General features: G+C 53.3%; 1 protein-coding gene across 1 annotated transcript; it reads left to right on the top strand.

Annotated features, from left to right (window-relative positions):
- Nucleotides 1-3,976: 3,976 nt before the first annotated feature.
- Nucleotides 3,977-5,913, top strand: KCNA10 (potassium voltage-gated channel subfamily A member 10). Its single transcript, XM_006919624.1, has one exon. The coding sequence runs from the start codon at nucleotides 4,352-4,354 to the stop codon at nucleotides 5,885-5,887; it is 1,536 nt and encodes a 511-aa protein (XP_006919686.1). The 5' UTR covers nucleotides 3,977-4,351; the 3' UTR covers nucleotides 5,888-5,913.
- Nucleotides 5,914-12,472: the final 6,559 nt, after the last annotated feature.

Genomic DNA, 12,472 nt, shown 5'->3' with positions numbered 1-12,472 from the left:
CTATGGCCATGCTTTTCAGCATCACCGCTGCTGAAGCTCAGGAGCTGTTGCCCGCATTATTCTGTCTCGTTAGGAAGACATCTCTGTCTTTGAGCAAGGAGAGAGACAGACCGTCCCCGCCGTGCCCACCCCACCCTCACGAGGAAGAGAGCCGCGTGACGGGCTTCCCAAGCCCCCTCCAGCCTCCTTGTCTTCTTCCAGTTGCTCCAAGTAACAGAGCATCCTCCTGTTCCAAGAGGCAGACAGACTGGATGGGGGAGAGAAGGTCAGGGCACCGCTGGAGCAGAAACGTCTGTGGACGTGGGTGGTTCCCGGGGCTGCGCGTTTGCGCATAGGAGGCACCTGTGCGTCTCTGCATATTTGCACACAAGCGCATGTCTATCTATGTGTTGGGTGTCTTGGTAATTCGCTAAATGCAGATAATGGCCGCTAACCGCCTCGGGGGCCGTGGTGAGTCTCAGATCCTGTGTGGAAATGCTTGGTTAGCCTGAGTGTAGGAGCCTGGAGTGGTCGGGAGGAAGGAGCTTCGCCGCAGGCAGAGGGGCTTCGCGTATAGACCATACAAGTCGTTCCCGGCTTCTGATGGCCCCAGAGATGTCTGTCCCCACGCATCCAAGCAGGCTCAGCCTGAGCAACAACAGCCTCTGAAAGGGCCAGGCTGCTGCCCTAGTACGGGTGTCACCCTCACATATTACCGGTGCCAGGAGAGGGAATAAAGAAATGGCCGTCTGGCCCCAGTCGCTGGCCCGCGGCCCCAGCAGTGCCAGCCGTCAGCCTTTGCCGAGCATCTAACGCCTGCTCTGTTCTTTCTTTGTGATGTCACTTCCTCGCCACACACTTATGAGGCAGGTACTGGCAAAGCCACTTGTCCTGGGTCACACAGACATTAAGCAGCCAAGCCAGGACTGGCAGCCGGCCCTCCCATCTGCCCCAGAGCGTGAGCCATAAACTAGGATGGAGAGCCTGCTGCAAGCTCACTAAGGGCCAGCTCCGTACGGACCCCACCCCAGCCGGCTGGCTGCCATCCCTTCCCCATCGAGTTCAGGCCTCCTGGCAGGAAGCTGCTCTCAGCTTTGAGCCCCACCCCTCTGGTGCCTCCAAGGCTGCCATTTCTGCTCAGGAAGGCTGGGATTGCTGGGCACTTGTGGTCACGTCCCCACCATGGAAGGGCTAAGGCAGGCGGCTGAACCAGCAAGTTTTGCCTGAGACTCCATCTATTCCCCAGTTGGGGAAATCAAGGCCCTTGAAGGGTGGGGCAACAAAATTCTGACCACTGGTAAGGCAGAGAGGAACCGAATCTACGTTCTTTGGGCCCCTGAGCCTGAACCAGTATAGTCCAGGGTGAGGGAGGAGATGGGGGTTGGACTGAGGGCCAGGCTGAGACTCGGGAAGAGACAAGCAATTCAGCGGCCCTGGAGGGTCAGTCAGCAAGACCTGGCTGAGCGAGGAGCAGAGGAGAGGCAGCGCCCCCAATGGAAGGAAGGGCCTCTGTGGAGACAACTCGACAACTCGGCAGCGTGGACCAGGGGTCGGGTCCAGCAGAACCACAGCGCCCTCTTCTGTCCAGCCTGATGTCGGCCCAAGGTCAGCCTTCCAGCCACTCCTTCCATGATCCTCTCCTTCGCTCAACAAGGGGCAGCAGGAACCCACCCTGTGCCAGGCCCACTGGCCGCCTCCTCGTCCCCTCGCCTGCTGCCGGCCCTGTGACCTCCGCGCCCGCCCTCCATGCAACTGTGCGCTCCTGTCCCTGGGACTCTCCGTGTTGCAATGCACACAGCTGTCTTTGCGTGATGACTTCTTTCAGCCATCCTCTGACTCAGAGATGGCTACTGCCTCACCTGAGTGTGTAGGAGGTATTGGGGTTGCTAAGCAACCACAGGCAAGAGTGGGAAAGGCCATGGGAAAGGCTTAGGACACGGATGCTCAGTGTAGCTCTGGGACTTGGAGAGGCCAGAGCCACAGCCTGGCCCTCCCACAGCCTTCTGAGGAACATCTGCTCTGAGAAAGACATAGGGCTGAGCCTCCCCGAGGCCCTGTGTGCAAGAAGTGCCTGGTCCAGTCCAGGAAGACACCACCGGCACCACAAAGCCACATGAAGTGCCACAGAGCATGCGCGGGAGGCATCTGAGGTCACTGTGGACTATATGAGGCAGCCAGAAAAGGCTCCAAAACAGACAGAGCCAGAAACAATAGCAGCTTCATCTAGAATGCCTGCTATGTGCCAGGCACACTATTCACAGCATGCATTATCTCCTTCTATCCCCAAGAACCCTGAGGGAAGTTTTGACTAAGCCTATTTAGAGAGGGAGAAGGTAAAGTTCACAGAGGTGGTGACTTGTCCAAGGCCACATACCCAGCGAGCACAAAGCTGAGATTCAAACCCAAGGCGACCTGGCTTTGGGGGAAGGGGAGCTAGCGCAGGTCGGAGAGGGGGAGGTGTAAGATGCACTGGGCCTGGGAGTGGACCAGTCTGCCCCCAAATACAGAGATGCTGGGGGACCCAAAGATGACAAAGTTCTGGGGAGATAAGACATGGATCAGATAATACTGTGCCAAAACCTTGTCCTTCCTGGGGGTTCGCGGGAGGGCAAGAGCATCCTCTCCTGCTGTCCTTAGGGAAAGCTTCATCCTCAGGTGAAGTCAGAAGGATGGCATGAAGGTGGCTGGATCTGCAGAAATAGTGGCCTGGAGGGAGGGAAACACAAGTACGTTTGGAGGGGACAAGAGTTTGTTTAAACCCAGTGCACCGTCTTGGCACTGTGCCAGGCAAGCACGGAGATTATGAGTGGAATCGGACACTACAGAAGACTCTTAAATATGATGATCGCTTCAGCTATGAATAAGAGTTCATCCTTGAGTACCGGCAATTCCACCGAAGCCTCAGAACACCGGGCAGAGGAAGAGAAGCGGCACTCAGGGAAAGCCGCTAGCAACCCCACACTCTGTAAGCAGAGCAGGCTCCAGGACCCTGCCAGGTGCCATGGGTGCCGGCCCCAATACCTCAGCCCCACAGCTCCACCCTCACTGGGTGTCCCACCCCACCCAGGGTGTTCAACTTCTCCCAGGGGCCAAAGTGGGGCCGAGGAGGACAGCCCAGGGACAGAACCAACTCCAAACCTGGCTCACATGATTATTGTCCCTTAGAGTGAGAAGCGAATGTGAATGTGGGACCACTTTGAGAAGTCTGCATCACTGTCCGTTGACATCCCTTGTCTTCTGTATGTGAAACTGCTCGCAAGGCTGTGACCACTACAGGTTTTACCTCCTCCCACCCTCGTCCCCAGCCTGCTTGGTTTCAGCATTCTTAATTTGACATCAAAGCTTGAGTGGCTCTGAGGGAATATCTTAGTCTATGTTTGTGACTATCTAAACCCATTGGGCACGTTCTCCTAAACCCCACCCCAACACGCGCGCACGCGCGCACGCGCGCACACACACACACACACTACTTCCTACCTGCCTAAAGTGATTTTTTAATGAAATCATTCCTCACAAACATCTTGGACTTAGGCCAAAATAAAATACCAATGGCTGCTGGCTTCTAAAGTTCTTGTTATGTGGGGAAATTGACAAAAACAATAGTTATAATTCAATGATCTTTCCACCAGGCATCTTACATGTGCGATCTCAGTTAATGTGCCCTCCAGACAGGCCTGGGAGTTGCTTAGAGAGGGCGGGGCTAAGGCACAGACAGCCTACTGCTGGGGAGGACACGGCTGGTGCCCACCCAGCGTCCATCCTCCTGTTCCTCCTTCCCAGCAGAATCTATCGGGTTCATGTTCTCATACCCACCCCACCACTTGGTCCAAGAAGTGGTGGCGGAGGTGATGAGAAATGGTTGAATTCTAGATATTTTGAAGATATAACTAAAAGGATATGTGAGGGTCTGGCCGTGGAGTGTGAAGAAAGGTGTAAGGGCTAGACCGGGCCTGGCGAAGATGGGTACCCTGGAGAGCTTCATGCACATGCCCAAGCACGTGTTTCATTGTCAAGAAACGTTAGCTTCCTCTTTCATTATGGCCTCTCTCTGCCATCGTGTACGGAGACCCTCTTTGGCTGGGGAAAGCTTTCCTCTCTCGGCCAGGCTCCTTCTTTGCAATTTCCCTAGTTACTAGTGTGTGAAGACTCAGAAGGTACAAAATGACCTCAAGGGAAGGTTGCCCAAACGACCGTGAGGTTCCCTCCCCAAGCTAAACACCAATCGTGTCCTCATCCAATGGTGTCCCTTACATCAGTGATCGAAGGCCTGCTGTACCCTATCCTAGCTCCTACATAATGAACTTCTTCTCCGCAGCTCACGGCAGGCAGGGAAGGCTGAAGGTCTTCATGCTTCTCCTCCGACTCCCCTAGAATGGATGTGTGTGGCTGGAAAGAAATGGAGGTTGCTCTGGTCAATTTTGATAACTCAGATGAAATCCAAGAACAGCCAGGCTACACCACAGACTTCGACCCAACCAGCCCAAAAGGCCGACCTGGGAGCAGCACCTTCTCCAACTGGAGGATCCTCATCAGTGACAGCACCAACCATGAAATGGCCTTCTCCAAGCACCCAGAGGACTACGGCGATCCCCCCGGGCCTGAGCCAGCGGTCATGAGTGAAGGGAACCAGCGGGTGATCATCAACATTGCTGGGCTGAGGTTTGAGACCCAGCTCAGAACCCTCGATCAGTTCCCAGAGACCCTCCTGGGAGATAGGGAGAAAAGGATGCAGTTCTTCGACTCCATGAGAAATGAGTATTTCTTTGACAGGAACCGGCCCAGTTTTGATGGAATCCTATATTATTATCAGTCTGGTGGGAAAATCCGGCGCCCGGCCAATGTCCCTATCGACGTCTTCGCCGATGAGATCACCTTCTACGAGCTGGGGAGCGAGGCCATGGACCAGTTCCGGGAGGATGAAGGCTTCATCAAAGACCCCGAAACGTTGCTCCCCACCAATGACTTCCACCAGCAGTTCTGGCTCCTCTTTGAGTACCCTGAGAGCTCCAGTGCTGCCCGTGGCGTGGCCGTGGTCTCCGTGTTGGTTGTGATCATCTCCATCACCATCTTCTGTCTGGAGACATTACCTGAGTTCCGAGAGGATAGGGAGCTGAAGGCGGCGAAAGACTCCAGCCTCAACACAAGCAAGACAGGCCTCTCCCACACCATGTTCACGGACCCTTTCTTCATGGTGGAGTCCACCTGCATCGTGTGGTTCACCTTTGAACTGGCGCTGCGGTTCGTGGTCTGCCCCAGCAAGACTGGCTTCTTCAGGAACATCATGAACGTCATTGATATCATCTCCATCATCCCCTACTTTGCAACCGTCATCACGGAGCTGGTCCAGGAGACGGAGCCGAGCGCTCAGCAGAACATGTCCCTGGCCATCCTGAGGATCATCCGGCTGGTGCGCGTCTTCCGCATCTTCAAGCTCTCCCGCCATTCCAAGGGGCTGCAGATCCTGGGGCAGACGCTGAAGGCGTCCATGCGGGAGCTGGGGCTGCTCATCTTCTTCCTCTTCATCGGGGTCATCCTCTTCTCCAGCGCGGTCTACTTCGCCGAGGTGGACGAGCCTGAGTCCCATTTCTCTAGCATTCCTGATGGCTTCTGGTGGGCGGTGGTCACCATGACAACTGTGGGGTACGGTGACATGTGCCCAATCACTGCAGGGGGGAAGATTGTGGGCATTCTGTGTGCCATCGCAGGGGTGCTCACCATTGCCCTCCCTGTGCCTGTCATTGTCTCCAACTTTAACTACTTCTACCATCGAGAGACCGAGAACGAGGAGAAGCAAAACATCCCGAGAGAAATCAACAGAATCCTCAACAGCGCGGGCTCAAGAATGGGCAGCACAGACTCTCTTAGTAAGAGCAATGGGGGCTGCTCTGCGGAGAAGTCCAGGAGGTGATTTGTCCAGGGCTTCTTGGCTCCCTGTGTCTCTGTGTGTGTCTCTCTCCCCCGCTTCCCCTGCTTCTTGCTCTCTGTTTTTTCAAAGACCAAAATTTACCTTTTGTGACCAACAGGCCATCTTTGACTGCAAGCTGTTTTAATAAACCCCTGATTCTTCTCAACTGACTATGGGAAGATTTCATTCTCCTTTCTTGTGAGGGGGTAGTTCAGATCCTTTCTTCTCACCTGTGGTCCCTGAGACTAGCGGTATTGGCATCACCTAAGAGCAAGGAGATGCAGAAACCAGGCCCAGCCCAGACCTACTGAATCAGAATATGCATTTTAACAAGATCCCAAGTGATTCATTTTTCACATTAAAGATGAAAAGTCACTGGCTTTGGTCTCCCTTAGAGGAGGCATATTAAAAGGCCAAGGATTGCTATGAGCGATGAAGAGTTCGGCTTTGTTTAATAATAATACCTTACCCTCGTGTAGCAATACATAAATTTTCCAAAGCTTTTTCCCTACGTTATCTCACCGCAGCTCAAAATAACCAGTAGAAGAGATTTGATTATTATTCCCATAATAATCATGCAGATACAAACAAACTAAAGGGACAGCCACTTACCTAAGGTCCCCCATAAACAGTGACACGTTCAATGCTGGACTCAAATCTTCTCCCTACTAGTCTAGTGCTCTCTCCACTGACGGATGTGAAGGAATTGGGGGGAGGAGAGAGGTGTTAGGGCTCCGTCTTTCGGAGGATATAGGCAGCAAACCCATGGACAGAAACACTTTTTCCTAGGGGGTCCCCTCATCTCCTCGCAACCTGGGGAGGCAGTACCTGCCTGGCACCTTGCTCCTCCATTTCTTCCTTGGGAAGTAGACAAGTAGAAACATTCCCAGGTGCTTTTCACCCGGCCCATCTCCATGAATTTATGCACAGGCTGGGGACTCTGAGTGTGGGTCTTCCAGTGAAGAGGAAGAAGTGTGTCCTCAAGGGCCTTGGAGCACTGCTCCAGAGAAAGGGTACGTCCACCTGCCTTGGGGTTCGGCTCCCACTGAGTCATCAGGAATTGACCAGTAGCCTGTGGGGCAGCTGAGACAGAAGTAGCAGGTGCCCAGAGGCCAGACCTCCCCAAGGAGCGTGGTTGTGTGTGGCAGGCCCATCTGAGGAACTGCTCTCTTGGGAGAGGATCCTGCTCTGCTCACCAAGCCCCGAGGATGAGGGGACAGAGCTGGGAATTCCCAAGGGCGGGGGTGGGGGGAGGGGTAGAGAGAGGGATTCTCCACTCTGTCCCGCCCCGTTCACCCTCTCAAATAAGGAGGCCCCATGCCTTCTTCAGGCCCAATACTCAACACCTTGCCACACCTCAAAGGTAAGTCAACACTGGAAAAATGCCCCTAGGCCACAGGCCACTGCAGAGCTCCACTCCACGTAACCCAAAGCACAAACCCACAACACACAACCCTGGAACACACCCAGCTCCACTCAACCCTATAAGACACAAGGCTGCAGCCACAGATGCCACCGCACAACACCTAGAAAGCAGGTCCAGGTCTTCCACTGGGGCCGGGGGGTGAGGTTGCAATAGCAACCCCTCCACTCCTCACGTCACCACTGGCAATGGGCTGATGTCACATCGTCCCTGTGTGCCAGCACTGCGTCATCGGTTTCTTCCCCAGAAACCCAGGGAGACGGGCTCTGGGGGCCCCTCTCACTGACCATCCACCCAGCCTCCTGTCTGCAGTGAAATCTGCGATCTATAGACAAGCACCCAAAGTGACTCGCTGACAAAGGGGAAGGAGAAAGGCAGGGCGGAGGGGACAGGGCTGCCAGGGGGTCAAGGCTGCCAGGAGGTCAAGTGCGAAACACAGAGGGAAACATGTCTCCACGACTGCCGAGGAGGGGTGGACTTGCCCGCAGCCAGGCTCAGTGAGCTGTGCCCAAGGCTTCTTCATTCACTGAGCTCCTATTTCTGTAACTCCTACTGTGTGGAAGACATTTTATAGCCACTGAATAGGAACATAGAGTGAATGAAAGGGTCTTTTTTTATTTTCAAGTAAAGATATGCAAATAGGGTGAGAGAAACAACAAAACCATTTCACAGGGGGCTGCAATTCGCAGGAGGCTTCCGAATCTCGTTTTCTTTTCCAGCATATCGTGCCAGCTGTCTTTGCAGAAAACCGTGCAAGTCGGGACCAACGGTGGTATTTCTGTTCACCATTCTCTTTTAAAAAGTGCTTTATAAACCATAAAGCATAAAACATTTCAAACACTTACGAGATGTTGAGCGGAAATCTCTCTAGACTTGGAATCGAAGGAGCTTTTACCGACTGCGTGACTGGTTTCAATGAGTCTCTGTTTCCTCACTCGGAAAATAAAAACAAAAAATGCCCACCTCACAGCAAACATGGCAGGGTTCTCCCCACCCCACCCTCACCGTAGAGAGTAGTCCCCGAGGAGGGCGTTGTCCTCCCTGCTGCCCTTCCTCTCCCAACCTGGCCAATGGAGCTCCGCAGGCCTCCAAAGTGGCTGCTGAGGACCTGCCCTCTGTTAGAGGCAGAGCCCTGTGGCTTCCTACTTCTCCAATTCTTATCCTCGTGCTCAACCTCCTTGAACTTACTTCCAAATCGAAAACAACAGGCAGAATTACACCTGCCTCACCAGGCTGTTGGGAGCAATTAATGATGGAGTGTTATTAAAAGTAATTTATGGCTGTAAAGCACTACACAAATAAAAGAAACGATTACTCTTTAAAGGCTTCCATTTTGGACCACGGTAACTGCCCGAGTAAGTAGAGAACTTGCCTTTAAAATCCAAGTCAGCTCACGACTCGGTTTCAAAGAGAGAAACTGAATTTGAAGACCACATAGGAATAGAATTAGGTGACGTGGGGCAGGGAAGGTAGTAAGGGTGGGAATCACATCACGGTCAGTAAACTGCCCCCTGCTGGGTGTGTTACGTGCACGCAGATCCACTTCATCTATAACAACCACCGTAAGAAGGTGTTACTTCCACTTACAGATAAGGAAACTGAAGCTTCAAAAAGTTAAGTAACCTCGCCTTCAGCGGAGGAATCATCATATGCACCCCCAAATCAAGGAAGCGCAACATCGAGATGATCAGACATCGATGGTACCCTAATTGTCCTATCCCTTCACCTTCTTGCCTGAAGACCTAACCCCTGTATCTGTCACTTTCAATTCCCTTTCATCCACATGCAAACAAAAGTCGGGTCACGACATTCCCTGTGGCTATGGAACGTCAGAGAGGCTGAGGTTGGAGCCGCCCCTCACTGCGCCAGCCTCTCCCGGTCCACGCCTCATGTGAGAAAGAAGGCTCTGCAGGACCTCTGGGACAACCTCCCGGGCACAGAGCTGCCCGTGCAGTGTGGCCTGGAGCTGCTGCTGCGCAAGACGCGCTCACACGTAAGGCTCCCCCACCCTGCTCTCCCACCTTGGTCAGCAGCTAGTCTCCTGACAACACTGCCCAGCTCTCGCTCTGCTCTGGACGTCGTCCCTCCCCCACGACTTGCTCAGACACTCTCTGAGGATGCACAAGCTGGTTCTGGAATGATTGAGGCAGGATGCTTTGGGTTGTAGACAACTCAAACTGAAGCAAAAAGAGGACTGTGCTGGCTCACATGACTGAGAAATGCAGGAAGAGAGCTGATTGTAGGCCCCCTGAGTCGGAACTCAAATGTCACCTTCAAAGCTCTTGACACCTATGTCCATTCCCCTTCTGTGCTTGCCTCTGCCGGATGGCCTTTGTGCCCCTTGAGCCAAGGTGCATGGAGCATGGCAGGCCCAGGTCACAGCCCATTTTCATCTAATCAAAATAAAATTACACACACACACACACACACACACACACACACACACACACACACACAATCACCTTTGTACCTAATTGTTTATCTATAACTCCTCACAAAAATGTTCGTTTCAAAAGGTAGGGTTTTTTCTCTGTCTGGTCCACTGCTCTATTCCCTGGGCCTCTCACAGCACAGAGCAGGTACTCAATAAATGTTTGTTGACTTAATAAATTGTCCCTTCAAGTTTTCCCTCGCAATTACCGTAAAGAGACCAAACTAAGCCACTCTGTAGGCCTGGTAAGAGTTCATTCCCCTCACACCCTCTCTCCCCCAAACCCTGGACCTACAAGTTAAGGTCAGACACTCCCTAAGGAGAAGTGTAAGTGCAGGAGACCTTCGAAGGCTTTCTGAGGGTGGGCTCGGAGGCCTGGGGTGCAGCTGGGGGCGGGGCCTGGCCTAGAGCCCCAGCATGCTCCCTGTCCCCTGTCCTGGGGCTGCTCTGCCTGGTGGAGCCTCAGAGGAGGACAAGAAGAGCAGGAACGGCCCCCCCAACCCCGCCCCGAAACCCCCGCTCAGGAGGTCTCTCGGAAGCTTTCTCAGAAGGCCTTGTCTCGGACCCCTTCGCCAGCTTTCCAGTAGGACGCCTGAGCCTTCAAAAGGTGGCCCTTCCGGACAAGCACCCCGGAAGTCCCGCCTCCCGGGACAGTGTGGACTCCCCTCAGGCCCTGACTCTGCGGGGCCAGGCACGGACCCAGCCTGGCTCCGCCCCAGCAGGGCCCCTGCTCCCAGGAAGCCCTGCTCAGGCCACAGTCACAGCAGCTGCTGACGAAGGAGTGCCGTCCCTCCTCCAGGGACAAGGCCCCACCCTGGCCCTCTCCCCCCAGGCCCGCCCTTTACCCCTTTATTCTCTCCTTATTAAGGTCCTGGGGACGGAAATGAAGGGAACCCCCAAGATGCCCCTGTCCCCCTCAGCAGCTAATTCCGGCCTCCTAAAAAATAAAATGCGTTCGCCCATGGAGTGGAACACTCCAAAGGCCCTTTGAAGCTAGAGGAAGAAAGCCACCCTGGTGTCCCCAGGGACCACTGTGTCACCCGGCGGCACATCCTAGAGACAGGAGAATGACTGCCCTCAAAAGCAGGGATGAAAAGGAACTGGGGGTGGCAGGGAGCTGGGAGCTGGGTAAAGGGAAGATCAGACAAACTTTTGTTATTGCATCTCAGGGGAAGCGGAGGTGAGAAGCTGCCTGCAAAATGTCACCGGATAATGAATGCGGCTTCACTCCCGTCACTGAGGAGTCTGACAGATGCATGTGGAGAGAATGACAGCGAACCTCATTAGGAACTTGGGGTACATCTTCTGCTCTTCTGAGCCAGAAGGGCCAGGGCTGAGCTCCCTCTTTCCCACCACCCCCCCGCCATTCCACTGTTAAGAGAAATAATACATACAAATATAACAAAAAATATGTATAACAGAAATAATCAATAACACCAAGCTCCCAGGGTTATCGTGGGAATTAAATAAGATAATATATGAAATTCCTTAGCAAAAGATAAAACATGCTACACAAAATAGGATGCAGATAGGTGACGCCTAGGATAAGAACTCACCTTCAGGTGGTAAACCCATCAAGAGCTATGGATGTGCCTTTATAAGGCTATAGTCTCAGCCCAGTGTCTGGTGCATGGCAGGTGCCCAACAAATGAAGGAATGAAAAGGGTAACAGAAAGAAAGAGATGATGCAAAGATCAGATCATGTCCCTTGAAAAATAGCAATAACTTACAGCTATTGCATGTCATGCACTGTTCTGAGAGGCTCAGTGTAAATGAATTTACTCAGCATAGGGCTCATGACACCCTCTGAGGTAGAACCTGTTATGAAGAGTAATAAATGCAGTCCCAGAGCTTTCTAGTAACTTGCTGAAGATGCTACAGCTAGCAAGTGGCTGAGCCAGGATTTGAACCCAGAGGCTTAGCTGTAGGTCTCAATGTTTCTCTTCTGCCCCAAGCCACTTCTAATCAGTGCTGTCTCAGGAGAGCCTTGATGGTTAAGCCCAGGAGGCAGGTAGAGGTCGTGGTGTCCCCTCTTTCTTACTCCGCCCCCACCTCTCATACACCACAGGTTCCACAGTCACCTGATCATTCTGTTCTGTCACCGTTGCTAGGAAGCTGTGTGGAGATGCACCCTCCCTTCAATTTTGCCTCGTGCAAACCCCATCCAGAAAAGAGGTCAAATCTGTCCAACTTTTTCTCCTCTGTGGTCAGCTCAGTGCCACATGCTCGAAAAGACCTTGCAGTACCTCTGATCCTTCCCCCATGGAATATTCTCACCTTATTCCTGCCTTTTGAAATCCTCCTCATCCCTCAAGGCACTCCACACACCCCTTCCTACATGAAGCTTGTTCCGGCCTCACCTTGGCCGTGCCTTGTCTACCTGCGTCCTCCACAGCGAGCTAACGGAGGGTGGGGTCTTGCCCGGCTCATCGCCACAGCCTCAGAGCCCCGAGACTCTGCGCCTGGCACAGAGCTGATGTTCAGGGGAACCTCCTGGCATTGGCGGTTGCAGGTTTTAGAAGTAGCTCCTTCCTCGTCTTCCCCCACAGGGGTGCCCTTTCCCCAACTGAGACATCTCTAGCCAAATATTCTCACTCCCTTTGTAGAAATAATTCTCAGCAAAGAAGACAGTGAGGCTTGGTGGGCAGGGCATGGGACTTGAGGGCGACAAGCATCTGGCTGTGATGTCTTAGCTTCAGTCCTCGGCTCTCTATGTTTTTAAAGGAGATCATCC

Source organism: Pteropus alecto, unplaced genomic scaffold, assembly GCF_000325575.1.
Source record: "Pteropus alecto unplaced genomic scaffold, ASM32557v1 scaffold106, whole genome shotgun sequence".
Classification (NCBI taxonomy): Eukaryota; Metazoa; Chordata; class Mammalia; order Chiroptera; family Pteropodidae; genus Pteropus; species Pteropus alecto.
Note: the sequence above shows the minus strand (reverse complement) of the source record. Positions and strands in the feature narration are given on the sequence as shown.